The sequence below is a fragment of the Lonchura striata genome, chromosome 4 (assembly GCF_050655825.1).
Source record: "Lonchura striata isolate lonStrDom1 chromosome 4, ASM5065582v1, whole genome shotgun sequence".
In the NCBI taxonomy this organism is placed as follows: domain Eukaryota; kingdom Metazoa; phylum Chordata; class Aves; order Passeriformes; family Estrildidae; genus Lonchura; species Lonchura striata.
The window spans coordinates 12643058-12666374 of NC_140706.1; the positions used below are offsets into that span (position 1 = coordinate 12643058).

General features: G+C 36.9%; 1 protein-coding gene across 11 annotated transcripts in view; it reads right to left on the reverse strand.

The window, feature by feature from the left end:
* Positions 1-23317, reverse strand: part of EVC (EvC ciliary complex subunit 1) — a 48371-nt gene that overhangs the window by 22996 nt on the left and 2058 nt on the right. For 10 of the 11 annotated variants that reach the window (XM_085577681.1, XM_021550721.3, XM_085577680.1 and 7 more), the window contains 10 exons: positions 22289-22399; positions 20041-20124; positions 19281-19513; positions 18294-18378; positions 15962-16060; positions 13681-13818; positions 11571-11729; positions 10112-10328; positions 6356-6504; positions 3492-3590 (listed from right to left, as the gene is read on the reverse strand). In XM_085577681.1, coding sequence (XP_085433807.1) covers positions 3492-3590; positions 6356-6504; positions 10112-10328; positions 11571-11729; positions 13681-13818; positions 15962-16060; positions 18294-18378; positions 19281-19513; positions 20041-20124; positions 22289-22399 — 1374 coding nt within the window. Of the gene's footprint in view, positions 1-3491; positions 3591-6355; positions 6505-10111; positions 10329-11570; positions 11730-13680; positions 13819-15961; positions 16061-18293; positions 18379-18842; positions 18942-19280; positions 19514-20040; positions 20125-22288; positions 22400-23317 lie in introns of those variants that run through there. The other variant, XM_085577684.1, reaches the window with a different exon arrangement.

Here is a 23317-nt window from a genome sequence, read left to right on the forward strand (position 1 = left end):
TGAGAATCTGTACTTCTTATCTAGTCAAAATTATTTTTTCTCCCTTTTATTAACAAAGGAAAAAATCAAATAGTTTTCCTCAAACACACATTTATGTCTACCCATTCATAAAATGTCTACTGCCTTGCCCATTGATAATACTGATGACTTAATAGCATTTAGTCTAAATTTTTGTGCATTTTACTCCCATGTCAAGCCAAATGAAATAACATTCTGGTGAATGGCTATCAGCAAAGGAGAATTATAAATGATAATAAATTGTAGTTTTATGGTTTTGAAATAAAGGCAGAAAAAAAAGACCTATCTTACCACATACTATATAATTCCTAGCTATTAATTGATTTCCTTTGTGCAATCTGCATGTCTGTTTTCCTAATAATAGTGTTACCCCCAACCTCTTAACTTCTCCTTTCCCTACTGAAATACACAAGTAGTTCACACAACAACAACAACAAGAGAAAAAGGAGGGAAAATATTAAAGGTGGGTGACTATCAAAATATCAAAGGTTGGTGATACGTTAAACTTGACTGGAGATAGCCATTAATCTATTCAAGAGAAACAGAACTGGATACGCTGGGGCAGGGAGTGGAGTGGCTGGTGTGTTATTGCTGCCATGTAATAGGAAATTATGGTAAAACCAGCATAGAATCCCTTGTATAGAGGGAAACTCTGCAGACCCAGTTCATGAAAATATTAGGCTGATCCATTCAATTATCTTTGCGCAATTTTTCCTTCAGTTATGATATACTGTGATAATCAAAATCATTTGCCCTCATTCTTCAACACATATTTCAAAAATTAGTTATGGAGCCTGTGTCTAGACACAAACTATTCACCTACAGCACAGTGTTTTAATCCACTAGTGTGGCCAAGAAGTCCTACACTATCCCCCAAACAGAACTCATTCATTCACTTCAGGCATCAACAGATTGCATCGACCTTGGTTAAATCATTTTAATTGATTTATTCATGCGTACACAAAACAAACCTACTCAATTATTCTATGCAAACACAGTCAGCTTCCAGATCATTGAATTTTTACATATTTATTCATCAATTTGGATAATTCTTCCATGTACTGTAGCAGTACAAACTTCCCTAGTGCTAGAGGGTTATATAAATCTATCTTGATCTGTTTAAAAGGCGAAAAATGGAAAAATGGAAAAGGCATAGAAATTAGATAAGGGCTTAGAAGAGCACTGTGAGAACAAGCTAAGGATCTTCCACAAGGTAGTGGCACTTACAGGTTAGTAACACCTTTTCTTCTGTCCTGAGAATACTCACTGATTCCCTGTTCAGTCACATAGTGAACTCTTTCTTATATTTTAATATCACCTTTTTCATTGTGATCATGTTTCAGCTTCTCCATTTGCAAGGCAAATGACTGTCAGTTAAGCTTCAGGGAGTGCAGATCTTTTGGAAAGGCAAATCAGGCTCTGCAGTGTTTACACAAGTGCCCAAACCAGCTAGTCTACAAAGGACTACAGTCCAGACCCAGGGGGCACATAGATGTGTATCACAGAGCTGACTGCTGCCAGGTGAGGCTTGCTGGTACCCAGCTTGTTCATGTCTACTTGAGCTGCAGTCACAAAACTGCAGTGTGGAGGATCTCAAATCACTGTCACCTTACCACTGCTACCTTGTCTTTCCCAATAGCAGCAGCAGCTTCTTCCTATGACAAAACCGGAGCAAATAAGTGAAGAGGCAAAGTCCTGCTGCCCAAGGAAAGACTTGTGCTGGTGCATACTGCACTTCAGCTCTGGATGTGTGGTGGAGCAGAGAGACAAGCAAAGGCATTGTGTCTGTGAGATGCACCTCCTTCCTTTAACAGCCAGCCTACTTTTGCTTTTTTGCCCCTGGTTATGGAAAATGTGTAACCATAGCACTGTCCACTGAGTAGAAGTGAGAACAGCCCTACCTTCAATGGGGATATGTTCATTTGTATTATCTCTTCTTTATACCTTATAAGGTATATTCAAAAGCAGCCTCCTCTCTTAAAAGAGTTCATAGGATCTGTATTTGGAGTTAAGTTCATTATATTAAATATCACAGTAAAAAGGTTTAATTGCAAATAAAAGAAGGTGGAAATACAGATTTGTGGACCGTCATTTAACAGATGCCTTTTGGATCACAGTACATGCATTTTTTCACGTTTTCACTGTTTGGGTCTAGTCATAGGAGAGCAGGTGTAAAATGGAATAAAAGGCCCAGAGCTGGGTGAACTGGCAGAGCTCAAGTTTATGCAGTTCTCCTGGCAACCTGGCAATTCTAGAAAAACTTAACTTACCCAAACCAAATTTTCTTTAATGGGAAAGAAAACTTAGCTTAGTACTGAAAGAAATAGGATTTTCAGTCCTATCTTAGTGTTACTAAAGTAGAGTACAAAATAAAAGAAAGCAATGTAATTTCACAAATGAGGAGGAACTGTGTAAGATAAAACCAAAAAAAATTGTTTAGTCTCCAGACTTCAAATGAATTGAGGAACAGGATGGAGAAGTTAGTAATTACGGATGATGAACTGAGCACAGTAATATCAGCAAACATGTTGATTTTTCTAATATTACATAGCTTTGCACACTTAATCTACTTTGATTCACTGGCTTTATTTTTTTATCAAATGAATGTGAAAAAGTTCATGTGGACTACTAATATATAGTTATATATTATATATTTCTATACTATATATATTTATATGTAAAAAAATATGTATTTATATATATAAATAAAGATTGTATGGGTATATTAGCCATATGTGATAGGGACCACAGGTTTCCACAATATCCTGATCTGGTCACAATTAATCATGACAAGGATCCTGTTGAGCTGAAACTGATTAGTTCCAGCCTAATTAAAGGTTACTACTGACTAAGATTTTGGGTTTCACCAGACAGATCATATTATCATATTTTTTCTGCATAGACACAAAATAATTAAAGATGGTGCATGAAGCACCTAGAATTTTCCAAATCAATAGCAAAAAGAAGTGTAAAAATATTACTTAACACCAAAGATCTGAACCTATTTCAGGGAACTAACTATAATAAAAAAAAATCTCTGTGAAAAATGAATGAAAAGATTGTCTTTGGAAAAGTAGTGAAGTTCACTTAGAATAGTATCATCCAGTGACAGTGCAGAAGAGATAATTATGCCACATAAATGAAATCTCTCTCCTGGTAGTAATGACAGACATTGTATGCTCTCAACATTACTGCAACCTTATCAGCCACCTGGGCAGCATGTTTTGGCAGACCATGCAGGCACTTTCTAACTAATATGAGGTTAAGAAACATAGTGTTTTGGGAAGATAATGGAAAAGCCAAGCTAATATGGAAGACTGTCCTGCCTCTATCTTCTGCTTTGCCAGCCTAGCTTTCTGGAGCTGTAATTCCTGGAGCTGATCCCAAGTCTTCTCCAAGGCCTGACACTGTAATGGGATTAGGCAATCTTCAAAATTAATTTAGCAAATGACATTTATCACTGGAAGTGGCACCTTGTAGAGATCGGCAACAGCCTCTGTGCTCTCACAGTCATCCTCCTCCTCCAGATCCCACTGTGCTTGCCGGTGTTTCTCCATCAGCTCATGGTAAGCCTAAAAAGAAACATAGTAGGTATATTTAAATAGCTGAAAAGATCTTAATAGTTTCTTGTGATCCTTCCGTTTTCTTCCTTGATGATCTTCCCATGTATCACTACAACAGTAACTGTTTACCTGGAACCATGACTCAGAGGGAAATGGAAGTTGCCTAACCACCTTAATTTGAGTTTACTCAAGTCTTGAGTATAAAATTCCTTAGTCTCGGCAATATGGGGTTAAATAATATGTAAATACTACAACAAAACATGAAATTATCTGATTTGAAACCTGCTTTCCAGTGTATGGATAGCACTACATCATAACCATTACTATGAGGTGCAGAACAGCCATCTGATATCCTGAGACACATGAGTTACAGCTGTATCACACTGTACAGGGCTTTTGCACTGGAGTTGGCCACCGTGTCCCATGGTGGTTGTGAAAGGCTGATCTATGATGTGGTCCTGACTTGGTCCTTGGTCACAGTTTTAAGAGGGATGTGATTTTTTTCATCAAGTAAGGACTGTAACTGTGGATGTGTTGGCAGGCTCATGGAAGAATATATTTCACAGACAAAGACTACCTCAATCTACAGACTAATGAGTAGCATTATACAGAAATATTCAATATTTTGATTTAATCTCCCAAGTGCTCCCTATTACTCCCATGGTGAATATGGCTTTCTTCATTTGGTATGTCAATAGAGCACTTCAAACGAGCACTAAAGTGCCCATAAACTCTTCAGCATTCTCGTAGAGGTAGACTTGAAAGTTCACACATGTCATGGAGTCATACTTTTGACAAATTTGACAAACTGCTATAACTTGTATTTCCATAAGAGCCAGACTGGGTCACTGTAACTGACACTTTATGGTTTGTGTTTTTCATGATCACTCCTGCATTCTCTGCCAGTAAAAGACAAAATTAAAATCCTCCTTTTCCAACAGAAACATAGGTGAAGGAGAAAGAATGATACAGGAACTCTGACCTTTACTATATACCTCATTCTGTCTTATAAAAAAATCAGATCTGCAGCAACTCAATTGTTACCACCCTACTTGTGTTCAGAACAATCTGATGTGAATGAAGTTTATTGCAAAATCCACCACCATAATTAGCAACCACTTAAAATTCAGCAGGTCAGTTACTGGCAAGGCTGCTACCATGGTGGTGTGAGCCCTTGATGAGGTGAAGGGGGAAAGGCAGCGAAAAGAATGGGTACAGCTCTGGGCTCATGGTGAGGCTTTGCAATCAATTCCTTTACTGTTGGGCTGGCTGTGAAATTATGAAACAAACTTAAAATAACTCCTCAACACCAAGTGGATTGTTCTCACAAAATAATTACTGGGCTATTTAAGTCAAACCATGGGAGCTGCAGGTACAAATTTTTCTTAATTCTTTGAAGAGCTTCTGCACTTAAGACCCTATCTGTTCTGGGACAAAAGACTCTCCCACTGTGCAGCAGAAAGGCTTACATTTCTGACTTCCAAAATTTGTACACAGGCATTTCATAGCCCTAAGACTCAGCTGTGTTCCGTCTGTCCTGCAGCATGAAGTGCAAGTTTCCCCTCCCTGCTCAGCCTGTCAGAAAGTTGTTGAGTAGGCTTAGTTAAACTCTAGACTAATGATCTGCTCATAAGATGTACAGAATAGAGCATCTCTTGCATGAAGCTGAGTGGCTCTACCTTCGTAGGGAAGGTGTCTTAAGGCAAAAATTTTAAGTCTTATTCAATGAATCTGGGATGTGTCCAAGAGTATCCAGTGATGTCTAAAAGGAAAATAAATTCACAAGCGCACACTGGCTACAAAAGTGTGTCACAGAATTATTTGTCTCAAGTTATAAAAAGTCAAAGATTCAAAAAGTGCTCTACTTCTTTTGAAGTGAGGTGTTGCCAGGCAGGTGTGCATACAGCAACAGTAACTGCATTATCCAATTAATACAATATAATTAAAGAATAAGGCCCCGCGGTGCAAAATTGCAGTGTTAAGACCAATGAATTCTGACAGTTTGCTGCAGTTGGAATCTGGGTCTTCTCATACAGTAATTTTATCTAAGTTATTAGATTTCATCCACAGTTTAATGCTGTTGGATCTAACCACTTTCACCTTAAATTCTTTATTTTCAATAAAATTGAGGATTAATTTTTTTTAGATTTTTAATAACTTGGGTTTGCAGTTCTCAGCAGTTACTCGAATTTTGCAGCTCTCAGCATTTACAGCTAAGAACTCTGATTTTGTTTATTCATTTGGAACAATAGTAACAAATCGCTATAGAAAATATGAGCATGAAATATTACACTGGCCATTGTATACCATATTAAATTATCAATTGCAAACCTTCTTTAAGGCATCCTACCAGAGATCATAATTAGTTTTTCCTCTACTTCTCTGAAATTTGCTAAGTCTTTTGAGCCTCAATAACCTAATTGATAGAAAAACAATTAAATCAGTGAAGACTGTTTTTTTCTGTAATGCAGGCTGGGTACTTTCTTCCAGGTATTTCCTGTCTTGAAGCAAACACACAGTACCTAAGTAAAAGATGTTTTCTATGAAACATGCAATTTTGCATTAACCCCAACTGGCATTCTCTTCCAATGCAACAACACCAACACTGCAGGAAAAGCCAAGGTAAAAGGGGTTCTGACCCTGTCCACCTGTGCTACTGCACATGATTCTCATGAGGACCCAAAATTCCCAGTTGTATGGAACTGGGAGAAATCTGCAATACATTTGGCTTTAAAAACTAATAGAACAGGGAAAATAAGCTTTTACTTGTTCACCTTGAGAAAATTATGAACATCTTCAGTAAGAAAAGTTTTGCTAAGGAGACTCTCTTGTTCAGCTTCCTGTCTGCGTTTGAACTCTTCCTTCTTCTTCGCACGGCACTCCAGCCGTTTCAAGATCAGGTCTTTACTTTGTTGCACGCATTCTGGAACATAAACCACAAACAATTAGACACCACAACTCCACAGGGAGAAAGCAGCATCTGCTACTGTCACACAACATAAGCTCACGGAAAGCTGTTAGTGAGTGAAATAGACAAGTAATCACCATGCAAGATTTGAAATTTGCTTCTTACCCTGATGGCCTTTTTAGATGTGAACTTCTAAATTGTTACATGGCACTTAAATCTATCAGGTTTTTTGGACTGCTACCTTCCTGCACCCTCCCTTTCACTGGTGCTGAAGTTTATGCAAAGGCAGCATGTTAGTACAAGAAACAGATTCACTCATTCAGCACTCCAAATCTCCCCCTTGTGCTTTAGGAAGGTCAGTAAGTGTCTCATTACCTAATTGAAGATATGCAAATGCTGCTGCAAGGACATGAGCAGTAACATATGGTGGAGAGAAAAGGTCTAAAGCAGTGCTAGTTCAGATTAGCTTGAACTGGCATGCAGCCCCTACATACCAGACTTCTAAAGTGACTCATCCAAGAACCTGCAGTAAAAGTCGACAAGGTCCCTCCAATTTTGTGCTAGTAATGTGGACTATCTGGGGCTAAATTCCTCCCACTTAATTCTCCCTGTAGCTCCAAGTGATATATAAATTGAGTCTATTTGCATCCTGGGCTGCTGAGTGTAATCACTGCTTTAAATGTTTTGCCACTTCATGTCTCATTGTCTCTTCACCTAAGAAAAATTTTACTAATTTCCCCCAGTTACTCTGGCCCAGAGCAATACTTCACTCCTGATACAAGCAGCCAAAGGGGGATGCAAAAGAACAGTTACCTGTGGCTGCTGTTATGCCACTACATCAAGCTGCTTTAACTATGAGAAATTATTTTGTAGAGAAACAAAAAGAGCACAGTACTGCAGCACCAAGAATGTTATTTATTCTCCATGCTAATTTATTGTTCTTATCCACAGGCTGATGATGCACTGACAGAACACTTGAAGGTGCACCAGAAGTACAGGAAAGCCTGTAATGAAAATATCACTTAAATAAATACAAGTCTTTTACTTTTAAACATTATTGATTCTTTACTACTTCCTTATTTTGTACCCTAGGAGTGCAATCTTGCTGGCTTTGTGCTCTGTTTGTGAATTATAGCTACAGTTTAACTTTTGTACTTAGAAGCTTGTAAGAAAGGTCAACATTCACTGGAATAAATGCTGCACTCCAGATCATTTTTGTAAAAGCACGTTTCATTTCTATCTAAAACCACGAGGTTGATAATGATGTTCTGCACAGGATGTACTAACTATAATATATAGCTATATATAACTGTAAAAACCTACTTTGCATAAAATAAAGGCCTTGACAGAGGTTTTTTTGCTTTGGAACAAGGGAAAATTGACAAAAAGAAGGAAAAATCACCCAGAGACAACCATTTATACTTAAAGAATGTTAGTGGCTGAACCTATGTGAAAACTATGGATTAGACACAGACTTTTATATAATATAACTATATCACAATGTGTGAATATCAGAGAACTGTTCACACAGCTAGATGTTCTGAAAGAGGATCAAGTCTGCAGCACTTTCTGTGATGAAATAATTGGTTCAGTAGATGATAGGAGAGTGGTGGATATTGGCTACCTTGAGTTCAGGCAGGTTTCCGATGCAGTCTCCTGACAGATCCTCACAGAGAAGAGGATGGAGGAGCAGTGAGATGGATTGAAAACTTGTTCCAAGTCCACCTGGAAGCCAGCACCTACTGGTGTACCCCAGGGGTCAATACTGAGTGCAATTCTGCTCTGTAGCTTCATTAATAACTTGGATGATAGAGCAGAGTGCAAATTTAGCAAGTCTGCAGAGGTCATAAAAAATGGAAGGAGCAGCTGATACACCACATAGGCTTGGACTTCCATCCATAGGGCACTCGACAAGCTGGAGAAATGGGCTGATGCAAATCTCCTGAAGTTTAACAATGGGATTTAACAAATCTCCTGAAGTTTAACCATGGGAAGTGCAAAGTGCTGCACCTGGGGAAGAACAACTCCAGGCACAAGCACATGCTGGGGACTGCCTAGCTGGAAAGCAGCTTGGCAGGAAAAGATCTGGGGTTCTGGTGGACACCAGGCTGAACATAAGCCAGCAGGTAGAGGCAGGGGATCCTTTCCCTCCATTCAACTCTGGTTAGGCCACACCTGGAGTGCTGTGTCCAGTTCAGGGCTCCACAGCCAAGTATAAGACAGACATGGAAATACTGAAGAGAATTGACTAAAGGGCCACAAAGATGCATGGACTGGAACATGCCTCCTATCTATGAGACAAAGCTGAGAGAGCTGGGGCTGTTCAGCCTTCAGAAGAGAAGGCTCAGGGGGGAATCTGAGCATAATAAGTATATAAATACCTGAGTATATAAACACCTGAAGAGTGGGTACAAAGAAGACAAAGCCACTCTCTTCTGTTGTACCTAACAAAAGGACCAGAGGCAGCTGCCAGAAACTGAAACACAGGAGGTTCCTTTTACCATGAGGATGACTGAGCACTGGAACAGGTGGCCCAGGTGAAGTCTCCATTCTTGGAGACAGAAGCTGTTTGAACATGATCATGGGCAACCAACAGTAACTCAACCTGCTTGAGCAGACAGGGTGTACCACACAGCCTCCAGAAGTTCTTTCAACATCAACCATTTTGTGATTCTGTGAATTGATGACTGTGAGATAAGGCACAAATTATCACCACTAAGCCCAAAGTGTGTGAGCCGCACTGCAGCAAGAACATATTGCAACAAGACTGCATTCATTCTGACTATTCAGTTCACTGAACTCTAAACCTAATGCCATTTTGCTATGACAATTTTCTTTAAATATGTCCAAAAATAGCAGAAATTGTTCTGGAAATTGTGTTTAAGTAGTTAGCATTATTTTCCTTCTGGCTAAATGTTTACCATTGTTTTCTGTGAGTGCTGATGGGAGGCACTGAGCCCTGAAACAACACCTAACAGAGAAAATGGGGCTATATTTCTCAACATTGGACATTAGGTTTCATAAAAAATTACACAGGGAGAACCTTAAATCAGTGGGTCAGTCAGCTTAGACTTCATTATGACTGTGTACTTTTCAAATAGGCAATATGAAGAGGTGTAAAAGGAAGATGAAAATACTTCATTTTAGAAGTATTTTAGCCTGACATAAGAAAAGAGAGATTTATAGGAAGATCATAAGCTTTAACATTATCTTTTCAGAAGAGTGATAGCACAACTGCTTTGTATATAGCACAACTGCTTCTGGCTTTACATCCTATCAAGAAATCCTAAGACAGTGTCTTATGTCAGCCAGTATGACCAGCAAAGCCAAGTATGTGAACAGTAAATGGAGAAATCTCACAAATACTTGTAGCAAGTACAATTCAAATTAACAGAATTAGATTTTGTGAACTATAGAGTAAAATAACTCGTAATACCTGGAACAAGACATAAAAGGCCTAAAGTCAAAGTTCCAAACATACACCCTCCAGAATAAAACTGATCCTGGTCAATTAATTAGTATATTTTTAAAGCAGAGAGGTATATACAGCTGAAGTCATATTTTTTACTCCTTAAAACAATGAGAATTCACATAAGTCATGAGCTCCAGTCTAAGTACTCACCATTACTGTAATGTGCCAGCTGTTCCCAGAAGGCCTTATGCAGGTCTGTTAGAAGCTCTTCCTTTTGTCGGACTGAAAGATTATTCTTTACAGTTAAGTGGTCCAGAATATTTGACACGGTATTTAATCTACCCTTACACTCTTCTGGTATAGAGGATTTCAGTGAATCGATCATTTTCACCATAAGCTCCCAGTTGAATAACCTTTCCTGAATGTCCTAAACCAAACATAAAGTCCTGTTTAGAAACCAAGAATGTATCTTTGGTTGTGCTTTCCTTTCATTGAACTATTTGATTCCAAAACCACGAAGAAAACCACTGAGGCTTCTCAAAACCATGTGAATAACCATCTTCATATACTTAAATACTTCTGAAAGTCTTGATCACTACAGGCTAGCAGTAGGTTTAATGAATGTTCAGTTGCAAGACGTAATAAGAAAGATTCCCAGATAAAAGTGCAGCTGCTTTAAACAATGCTGCAAGGTTAGAAAGAGTTTTACAATGTTGTACCAAGTTAACAGCTGGACTTGATCTCAAGGCCCTTTTCCAAACCAAATGATTCTATGATTCTCTGACCTACTGCAATTAATAGAGATGTACCTACAATGACCTCTGCAATGAGATTTCATCATCATCATAGCAGTGACTTCAGGCAGGAATATCTCCTGTATCTGTATCTAGATTATCTTATCTGCAGTCTGCCCATCTGAAGGAACTTACTGTACAGTAGCCCAGTTTGGGTCAAGTGTGACAAATAGCAAAGACTTTTTTCATACCTGGCCAGCTCAGTCTACTGAGCTCCTCCAATGCAAAACTAACAAGCTAATAATTACTGTATCTGCTTGTACACCGAATTACTAATAAATGCAGTGATTCCAATTGTATGGTAATCTATAAATTACATGTAACCCTTTCAGTATATCCTGTGCAAAAAACAAGAAAGAATCTGTTAGATTTAACACAACATAAAGCACCATGCTGGTGCATTTATGAACACAGTTTTCCCTCCTCAGACCATATCCTTAAGAGCTGATAAGAATTCAAATTAAAGTCATTGAACATACAGAATCACCCTCAAATTTAAATTACGATTTGTCTGTCGAAGTGGAACAAATATTTTGAAAGAAAAAATAATTTTGTAATGCCCACAGTAACAATTCTCCATTGATTGGATCTTGTGCTCTTGCTCCTGGGTCACCATCTGCATTAATAATACTTTTTCCTTATATGACTACCTAAATAGTATTCTGAGATTAGAACTCAAGTGCAGAGAGTTCATCCTCCTATGAATCTTCCTAAAGTGCAATGGAAGTTGAGCTCTGCAATAAAGCTCAAAGAAACAACTCGATTAAGCAGTCTACATCACTCCAGAAGCAGGACTGACAGACTCTGCACTGACATAATTCTTTCTGTTCAGACTGACTAAATCTGTCTCAACTTTGACTTCTTTTTTACTTTACCATTGCCTGCAAGTCTTGAGATTCACTTAACAAGCTTTCTACTGCAATCATCTTCTCGGTCAGATCCATCATTATCTTCGTTGCTTTGGCACTTGAGCATTTTGATTGGTCCAAAAAATCCTGCTGGGCTTTGTCAGTCTGTTTCCAGAAGGCTTCCATCTGTGGAACATGAATCAAAAAAGAACTCATGTTCCCTCATTAATCATCTGGTATTTCATTACAGAAAGAGGCACATGTATGAGTCTACTGAAATACAAGTCACAGATAGCTCTCAGTATTAGTTATATTGAACAATTTGCAAAGCTAAAGAGACTATTATATATTATATATATATATATATATATATATATATATATATATATATATATATATATATATATAAAATATTGGTGGTGGCACATAACCAGTAGGTCAAATGTGACCTTTTAAAATAACGTAGTAATTATTTTTAACTAGCTAAGAATTTGTTAATTCTCTACATATTGTGCCTGTAAGAGCCTATAATGTTTTTAGTATTGATGGTAAAAACCTAGAAGATAAACTGCATCCCTTTTATTCTGGGAAGTTTATTTAGCTCTAGGAGCAGGTATTCTAGTTTCTAGTCAAACAACATTTTCACAAAAAAAAGAAAAATTGAAAATTTTTACTGTTTTACACCATCAAAGCCTTTCACAGCAAGATGCTACATAAGCACTTTGCTGTCTGGAATTAAATGTTTTATGTCATCACAGTGTATGTGCCAATTCTGATAAATTATTATATGGACAATCCCTAGTTTTAGGTTCTGATTCCACAAACATGACTGTGCATATACTGTTAATATTCTGTGCTCTGTGGGATTACTTGTACACATAAAGGTAAAGAATGCATCCATCACCATGATTTCTGTTAAGTACCCATGAATTTTGGAAAAAAAAGTGATTATGGCATCTGTGAGTATGGCAAAAACCTCCTTATACTCTCAGAAAAAGACTGGATTAGTTCAAGGTACTGAACTAGACATATCTGCATAGAGGGAAATTATTTTCAGTACAATGTAAAGCATCTGCAGGCACAAGAGTGACAGACCCACTGAAGGATGATTGCTGCTGGTGAATAAATACCTCATGATGCTCACCAAGGTTGCCAGCAATTATTTTTACATTAGCAACTCTGTAAAACTCTGAACAATTATTTTTCCACTAAGGAAAGTTAAAGTGCAAAAGAAACTTAACACAGATGTTCCAATATTACCAGGACTTCCACTATAAAATGAAGGGCTTAGAGAAAGCAGAGAAAATTCCCAGTGAAGCATTTTAGGCACCAGACATTAAAAAATGTTAACTCCTGTATGAAAAAGGCCCAAGGCTCAGGTCATGGCCTGTTTGGTCCAAGGCTAAAGTGCCACAGTCAGTCAGCACAGGTAGCTCACAGAGCTGTCACTCTCCATTTTCATCAGCAGTCAATTTGCTCAAACTTCAAAAACAGGGCTGGGAAGAATATTACTCAGTTCACTGAAGAATAGGACATAGAATGTTCTCAACCTCCAGTTTTCTAGACTGAAAGCTATACTGACATAATGAACCTACTTTAGAGAAAAACTCAAATGCCTGCTATCAAATGGTATTTTCACATAAAAAAAAAGTAAATACATTCTCACGTGGAAAACTGCTAAAGAAAATGGCTTTGCTAAAGTAAATGCATAAAACATACTAAAACATTGCCCAGCAACTATAGCCTTAGTACTTTTTTCTGCTGAAAAAAAAATTGTAGGCTCTTACTACTCCCTTACTCAGTTACAGGGATTGACAAAAGCAAGGTGCTAGGATAACATCCTAAAAGTCAGGCTATGCATAGGCTTGAAATAGATCTTATCATCAGACAAGCACCAGACATTTCTCAGCTGATAAAACAGTAGTGTTTTACAAAAAGCATAAAAAATGTTTTATCTATAAAAACATATAGACACCCAAAGGGAGCTGGAAATATTTTGCTGGGGCAAAGTAAAAATATTTTCAGGACACATATAAAATACTAACTGTGGACTACTCAACAAAACCATTGCACTAAAGAACTCCCCTCCAAAAGATTAACATTGAAATAAAATTTTAGAAAAAAAATAGAAAGTTACATTATCTATTATGTGCTCGGAATATTCCCTTTCCCTTCTTTCTAGGTCTTCTAGAGTCTGGAACTCTGAATTACGGGCTCCTGACATTTCAGTATTCTGGAGTCTAGATTCAAGTTGTTTCTGTAATTCTTCAAAATCCTGGGAAAAAAAAAAAACCAAGTAATTTCTTAAATAGAAAAACAGACATAACTTCTAAATTTGGGAGTGAATCTGTGAGTTTGTTCTGGCTCATGGCTAAGGAAGGTGAACAGGAATGTCCAGAAATATCTCTCTTGGTAATGTACCTTCTGTAGCAAGCAAGGAAATCTCCAGATATATGGCAGCTCTGAACAAAACTTAATACAAATTCATTTCCATTAGGATGTGAGTAAAGTCAAGACCATAATCCATCTCTGCTGAATTCATTAGTTAACACTGCTTCATGAGTTTTACACTAATAACCCCTGGAATCTATCTACAAATATTTTTATTTTAATGCATGTGCCCCATCTTAAATGGCAGCTGTGAGTGTACACCCTGTGTTTAAAAGCTCAGGTAAGTATCCAGGTGATACTCAGACAGTGATTCCTTCAGAGTGCTGGATGAACTCACACGGATGAAAAACCTGTAATGCTCATAAGGGATAAATCATAGGCTGCATGATTACATGAGGTTTCACAGTTTTTCAGTCCTTTAGAAGCCAGGGTGATTTTTTATGAAAGCTGATGTTGCTGACAAATACTAGTCTGCTGCCATTGCTTAGTAAGCTGATACTGAAAATGGTGATTCTTCCTTCACTGCAGCATCCCTTATATAGCAAGCACTGACTTCTAATACCATCCACTTCTGGCTCTCAATGCATTAACTGGATACCCTTATGCCTTAAAGAAATATAAGTAGAGTTTGACAAGCTTCACTAACAATTGCATCAAAATCCCATGCGGCAGAATTAAAAGTGGATAATGCTGTCTGCAATAAAACATGTAACATGTCTCTAACATGGTGGTCATAACCAGCCTTGTTCTTTGTATGTTATCTCACCTGTCAGGTTTACAAGATCTTCCTCTGCATCATATAGGACACAGAAAGTCCATACTGGCACTTAAACAACTGGACTTCTCTGGCAATTGTTGCATCTAGTTATTTGGATTTAGTCCTTGTCTTGCAGCAGTTTAAAGGCATGCGGACATCGATGCCATCATATTTCACTGAGGATTAGGTTCTATCAGGAAACATGCCTATTCTAGATTAGCTCTGTTTATAATTTGAAGTCATTACCAGAAGACCAGCAGTAAAAGGATTTTGCACATCCAATCTCACTTTTCATTCAGTAAATACAATAAGCTTTAATACTAGACCTGAGGGTTTAAGGCACAAGAGTGCTTTAAGGCAAAATGCCTTCTGATATAAATCATAGAATACAGCTACAGAGATTCCTCATAGTAATTTACAGATTGTGAGATTGCACAAAGTATTCAACAACTAGAGCTCATGAGCTGATAGACAAAAGTCCAGATGTGAAATTCTATCTACATGTAAGAAAAGCATAATTGTTCCTGTGATTAGGCTGCTCTCAGTATGAACATTCAAGATTTGTATTGGCAGGGCACTGGATAACCTTACATAAGACAAAGCTTCCTACAGAAGGCTGGACCAGACAATCTCGAGATCTGCTTCTCAATCCAGATTTTTCTGAGACTCTAAACTGGAAAGTGGAACCAATAGCTCTCCTATTTTCTGTAGTTTTGTAAAGCTTTTTGTTCCTTCTAATAACCTTAACAATAGTACTGTGACTCTACCTGAAACACACATTGACTTGTCAATATATGTCTTCCAGTTCAGAAGTGGCATATGGACTACAATAGAAGCACATGAAAGAAAAAAGGATGATGAGGAAAATAAGTATATTTTCCCCTGATGAAAGCCTTGAGCTTTATACTGCTTCTTTATTTCCTGTTATTTTATAAGCAAGATACCTGGGACCAAACAAAGCCCCTGATAATTAGAAATTATTAAGTCTGAGTGAATAAGGTTCAAAATGTTCTGTTTGCTTAAATGGATTCAACTACAAAGTATTTTATCTTTAACAGATTACGTAGATCACTTCATACAGTAACGAAGAGGAAAAGCATACAAGGTAATGTAGAAAATCAACTAACAAGGGAGTTTCTTTGTATTTTCTTCAGAAAGAGATTACAAATGACATTGCTGTTCAAAAGGAGTAGGTGAAATGGCCTACTGTGGTAATAAAATTAACTCTTATTTTGTGCAGTCTTAAATACTAACCAACAAACCCACTTACATTTTCCTGATTTAAAAGGATCTTCTTCAACAAACTATCAGTAATCTTCTTTTTACGATGGAAGTCTGTGAGGCATATCTTGAAAATCTGAATAAACAGCTGTTTAAAAGGAAGAAAACAACACCCAGATTAAATGCCTGTTTGTCATTGTAAGGACATCTTTGTGATAAATTTTGCTGATTTAAATCAATCAGGGAGATTATAGTGAATCATAAGTGAAACAACAGATAATAGACAAATCACCAGCAACTCTCCAGTACTTCCATTGTGAAAAATTCTCTGGTTTTGTCTCCAGTGAGGTACTGGAAGATGGTGTTACAGATAATTTCATATATCCTTGTAACCAGACAGACAGATTTTAAACTATTCTTGACTGGAGAAAATGCAGATCACTTGAAAATACAAAGCCCATTTTTCTAAAGTTTAATGAACCCCTAAACTGGAAGATATTAACTATTCCAAAGATACTAAAGACTCATTACTCTGACTTCAACTGTAGTCAGCCACATAATACATCAAACATTTTTATACACAACCCAAAAGAAACTATCTCATGTTCTAGCTAGCTTTTCTTGCAATAAAAATACTTATTTTCCATTTGTGTACCTTTTTTTTTTTTAAGACTGTAATACTAGTGTCCTCAAAAAGATGTTTTTGAATTTTTTAACACTGGGAAAAATTTTGCTTAACTTTTTCCCCTCTTGCCTCAATTAGAGTTTCAATGTAAGGTTAATTCACTTCATTACTAACTGCTGCAGCATTTTCCAGTGTGCAAATAGAAATATAGGAATTTTAACAGCCCCCTGCCTGTTCCTCATAATCTTAAAAACAAGATGATGCAGAACTTCCCTCAGTAAAACATATAAAAACACAAATAAATATATATTTACATACAGAAACAATTATTGAAGCCAGTATGTCAGGTGAGCAAAACCTGGAAAATATATTATAAATAGCACCTAATAGAAGAGAAAATCATATAGCAGTCATGTTTTGGATCTCACTTGCAAATGCTTTGGACAGGAGTTTGTCAAACTTTGAGCACACTACCAAGATACTATATACAGTAAAAATATATTTAAAAGAAAAAAAAAAGTAAAAAGAAAAAGAAAAGGATTCAGGAGGGGATTGATAGAAAAAGATATATTTCCTTAGACTTGATGCCAAGAAAGAGTGAAATCAGAGAAAGCAGGGTGGGAAGGAAGAAATTATTCTCAGACTGACTTATTTTTCCCTTTTTTCTTTCTGGCAAAAATATAAAGCTATTTAAATATCCAGCTGAAGGTCAAAGTTTTTTGTGGTGATTTCTGGTGGGCCACAAAGCATGTTAAATGCTCATTCTCTCTGTTTCTGTGATTACATCACTATGTTGCTACTTACCTTGCTTTAGAAATTGATTATTAACTTTGACATCAAGTTCAACTTTCTATAATCAAGCTAAACTTCCTTCTGGAGTCGGATCACAAGTTCCCTTTCTCATCTAACTAGATGTGGATAATCCATCAGATGAGAAACTGCTTCCCAGCTTTACTTTCCTGTTTCCTCCTTTGGGTTATGTAGAAATTTGTTCAGAAAATACCACCCTTTGAAATATTCTCGGTGGATTTAGTAAATTATAACAGTAATTACCAATTTTGTTTAAACAGACCAAGAAAAGATGGGAGGAAAAAGTTATGGATTTTATGTCCAGATTCATATCTATGAGCTAAACCTCAGTAGCAGTAATGGTGCAATACTTGATCACTACTTGATAGCTAGTCACCACAAACAATCATTACTGAGTATCCTGTGGCTTTAATTGTACTTTTTTTTCTTTTTTTTTTCCTTGTCATTTTTAGATGCTGTGCCTTGGTGCAGGTAGTTATCTATGGTTTAAATGGTAACTTAATCCCTCAGTCATACAAATTCACAACTATTGTACTTACCACAATGGTACTGATTCAGTTGAAAAGAATTTTCAATTTTATTCCAAAAGCTTTAAGTCTTTGGAGTCACAACACACAAAGAAGCAAGTTTGTCCTTAAGACAAAATAATTTATTGCCTCTTCTTATGTGCCTCAAGTGCTGTATGTTAATCTCTGGAGTAATGTCTAAAACCATTTTTTTGTATTTTCTATATTGGTATTTCACAGACCAGTATACCTCATTATATTTTACTTTTTTTAGGAAGCTCATATATATGCAGACCAGGAGAGAAAAAAAAGAAAATAATGTGGAAATGCAACTCTGCTGCACTACATCTCACCTAGCCAGCTTTTTATTTTATTTCCTAAACTAATATTCAAATAAGATGTTCAAAACAATTAGCTATAAATGAGATGTAAGTACTTACCACATGTTTTTCTTTTCTGAGTTCAGTGTCAAGAAGCATGAGATCTTTTAAAGTAAGACTGCAAAGGCAGAGCTTAACATCAAAACTAAAACAAAGATTAAAAATGCATTAATAGCAATCTAAATGATGTTTACACAAAAGGACAACACAATATAAGTGTTGTTTAACCACTACATCCTCCTAATAACACTGCCCCAAAACTTTATTTCTACATTGCCTCGTTTTTCAGAAAAGCTTTCTGTATGTAAACATAAACAAAACACAGTGCTTTTGATAAAGTTGGTGCTGTGGTTTCCTCTAGAAAAACCAAGGTAAACGCAGGCATGAGTGGATATAACCAGGGAAAACACACCTTTAAATTGAAACAGCCATAATAAGAGTGGGTATTTTGTAAACATACTTCACTGCTAATACCTTTCCCAGTCCTGGGGACACAAATATGATTTTCTTATTCTTGCTAATGACAGTACAGACATATGTATTCATCTAGGGGTACCTTGCCATGGTGCAGCTGAAAGGAAATCAGAGCTGAGAGTCCATTTCAATTACCTCTATCTGCTCATCAGCAGTGTCAAGAGAGGAACTGTTTTCCAGAGTAAGACATGAGTAGCTCCCATTAAAACAAGAGAGAACAGGCCACCGAGTGTTCTCAAAGCACCTGCAGTGTGAGATGGCAATGTACAGTGCAGAGAGCTCCATCCCCAGCACACGTTAACTGAGCATATGAGACATAACAAAGACCTCTCCCTATCCTAACACCTCTTGTGAGACAGCTTTTGGCCAGTTCTGATTCCCAAAATTTCACGAAGAACAGGATGACTTCCAACAGCTTAATGTATTAATCTCCCCAACAACTTTTTTAGGGTTATAAGCAGATAACCCTGTCCTGATGTGGTGACCTGTGTGCATTCATAGCCAGCCTTTCATCTTTAGTGACTGCCCTGAAAACACAGGAAATGACCAAATAAGGCCTGGTTTAGTGCTTACCTCTCACATGTGAGCACTTCAGGGAAGCTGCCCACCTTTAGAAAGGCTCGAGCCTGAAACCTGTCATCACTTGTTGTGGAATGTATTGTCGTGGAGGAGCTACAGTCCTCTTTGTCTCCCTGGCTCAGGGATCCCAGGCTGCCTGACATAGATGTCTCCACCACTTGATTAGGCAGAACTGCCTGCTTTGGATTCTCATGCAAAGATGGATTGGATGAGCCATCTGCCAAAGGCTGTAAGTCAAAGGAAATTCACAAGGTTAATTAATACAACACAATAAAGAGATAAACATCACATCAATTTTCAGTGTTTACTTTTAAGGAAAAAGTTATATAAAAGCAGTATACACAGCAAAAGTGTTTCATATACATGACAGGCTTTTGCATTGCCCAGGAAAGCATTCTTCTGTTGTAGTTAGCCTGCTTGGTGTATTCTTTTTCTTTTAGATCCTTGTGGTGTTTGTCTTACGGCTCCTTAAGACAGATCCAACTTCCATTAATGTTAAGGGGCAGACAAGCTCTATTAAAGACAGTGAAAATTGACTGCACACCATGAAAAGCATTGCAGGTTCCAACAATTAAGGGAAGCTGTAAGCAGCTGACACCTTACAGAATAAGCCCTGGGTCAATGGACTGTTAAAAAAAGAAAGATCCCTATTAAGCAGATTGGCAGTAAATTTTCTTCCATTACTTGACTCTGCAATTTACTCTGACACAGAATGATTGTCATTAATTTTTACAAGTAGAATCTAAAACCTTACCCTAAATTTCTGGTTGATGGGATAGATCACTTTTGCCTTTAATGCAAATGCTGCAATGTTACTGTTCAGAGGAGACTCACTTTCCTGTATGGAAAAGAACAGAAAACCATTTGAGAACAGCAGTAGATCTGGCAATTACTCACTTTAAGTATTGTGTGCTCCTTTTTTTTTAAACAACTTAAATGTTCCTATTGATAACTGTTTATTGATTGTCCCTGCTTTGGTGCAAGAAGTCTTCTCGTAAGGCTCATTCCGACTAGAAAAACTTGAAAAGGGAACTCTTGTCATTACTACTGTTACAAAATATTTTTAATTATACACAAGAAAATAAGCAAAACTTTTACAATACAACTCTTACCCAAAATCTAGAGAAAATAATAATGTTTTTCTAAAGAACATTTAATAGATATTTAATTATTTTCACACAATTTTCTATATCACATAATCTGACTTTCTGCTACTGCCTTTTTCTAGACACTGGAACAATGGGATCATTATTTGTTTTGAGAGGTTAGGTATGGCTTAATAAAAGTTTGGCTACAAATAGCAGATAAAATGTGTAAATCCAAGCACTAGGATTTCCTATTTTCTCTCTTTTGGTTTTGTCATATGAAATGAAAGACTGATTTGTCAAAACACAGAGTTTTTCATACAGCTTTTTCTAGGAAATATCAAAGCACTAATAGAGTCTAAAAAACAGAAATGGAAAGAGAAGAGCAAATTACGTAATTCACTGGACTTCTACCATTGCACTTTTTCATCTCCATTTCATTTCTTTCCATTTTTTGGGTGTGTTGATAAAGTTTATTGATGAAGTTGCTCCTGGTGAGCAGTCCCAGCACTGCAGTATCTCATCAGGGACAGGAGTGGACAGAGCTACTGCTCTGCAGTGACTGGAGGCAGAGCAGCCAGTGCACAACTGGAAAACTGTATTTCAGTGGCTAGAACTAATATATCCTGCTTCTCAGCAGGCATAAGTAACACACAATTATTATTAATACAGTGATTATGATATTCTTGCAATGTGAAAAGTCTCAATGAAAATACCTGTTTTTTTGAAGTGCTCTAACCTAATTAAAAGCATTTTCCATCTATGCTTCTTCATAAATGCCAATTTGGTGCTAGTAACAGCGAAAGCCTCTGGAAATCGGAACAAATTAGTAGGAAAAAATACATATAATTTCAGTAGTTAGACAGATAGGTGGGAGAAAGCCTCCTCAAATAATAAGGTTACCTCTTAATGTCTTATAAATGAGCCATGTTATGGAAATGGATATAGATGTGAATTATCACCTTTAAAAGACTGTGATCCCATTTCGAAAACACTGGTAATAAGCATAAAGATGTAGAATTGTGTAAGCTCTCCAACAACATTTACACTTCAAAAAATAACCTAATCCATGCTCACTTGTTATATTCTACTTTAACTCAAGCAAAATGACCAAAACCATATTGTCACAACTCCTAATCACAAAGGTGAAATGAAGATTCATTACCTGTCAGGATTTAAACTAACAGATTAAATGTTAACAATAACATTTTCTTGAAATCAGTTCTTGTTACAAGCTAAGCACTAGACTGGCTGGTTATTACTGACATTTTATCCATGTATGAGCTGAATGAGTCAGATGAACTGCACATTTTTAAATGAGTAGTTTAAATCACAATCTTTGGCTTCAGCAAGACCAGTCAAATCAGCTTTGGGTGAAAGATAGTGATCTAATGACTACACAGTATGACTGGCTGTCCAGTTATTTTGGGATTATAAGAAAAAAAAGACTTAAGTTATTTGATGTTTTCATTGGGGGTGGGTTGTTAAGTTTATATTTCTACCTTTTTTCCACAAATTCTCTAATTGCCTTTGAATCCCTGCTCACCACAGTGGTCTTTCAGTACTTACAAACTTTTTCTTATATTAATACTGCTAATTTAGCCCATCAGCCTTCTGAAACTAAGGACAACACAGAGATGAAAGCAAAAAGTCACTGTCCAAAAAAAACTCAGAATCTTGATTAAAATATCTAAAGGATGCCCCAGGAGAAATGGAATTCATAAGGGAAATATGTGCTTGAAATGTTTGCATTCATAACCAGCAATCAAGTCCCACTCTCCATCTTACACTTTTTCTGAACACTTTTTAAAGTCTCTCTCCAATCCACTAAAATTAAGACAATTTGGAGCAGGCCCTGAACATGCTCACTGCTACAAGCAGCAAAATGGACATCCACTTATAAGAACAGAGCTTTACCTCCAGCACCATTTCCTCTTTTGATGTATAGGGCTCTGCTTTATTTTTCATGAGTGTATGCTCTTTTTCATCAGCACTGAAGCTTTCCAGAAGTCTTTGAGAATCATCTTTCTGAAATTCCAAGAGAAAACATAAAATGTAACACTTGAGATCATGCAGGTAAACTGGAAACATCTTCCACAGTAGCCTGGATACATTCATGTCTCCATCATGAAAATTATTCCAGTATTAGTTGAAAATTTTGCAAAAAAAAAAAAATCTGAAAATGAATGAAAATTTTACATATTCAGAAAAAATAATTATAATTAATTAACTTTTAAATTTGTCATTCCAGAAGTAGAATTTTAATCTAAAACAGTTTTAAGGGGCTGTGAACATGTCAAATAAATCCATCTGCTATCAAAATTTCAGACTACAGATTATGGAGTCAACCTCATCGTCTGAGCTCAAACATCTCAATTACAGCAAGTTAACTAAAATTGTCTATAATTATCAGCAACAAAGAAAATGCCAAATATTTTTGCTCCTCTACCTCCTGCTACATATGATTTTCACCTACACACTATAGAGATCAGAAAACAGCACTAATGTGCCTCCCTCCAAACACAGAATTGGAAGGATTATTTTTTCAGTGAAGGAAAAGATAACAGCCACACTACATAGACTACTTTTTAAATTATGTTTCAGGTTTTCAATCCACTGACTACTTTTTGATGAAGTCTAATGATACAGCTGCAGCCACTAGGCACATCACTCTCTTATGGAAAGGTTCCCCTTAAATTATTTGGCCATTTGGAATGTATAGTAGTCCATTTTCCCAGAACACAGAGAACAGCCCAGCTTTGGAACACACTTAATCCTCTTTAATGACGTGCCTCTGTCACCTCTCTGGATCTTAGATGGTGCAATAATTCAGATTATATTTTTGGGTTAGCCTCTTAGATGTGCTGAAGTGCAGATGCTGGTTCCTAAAAATATACTTATAAGAAAAGAACAGCTACAAATCTCCCGCAGCAATCTTGTAATTTA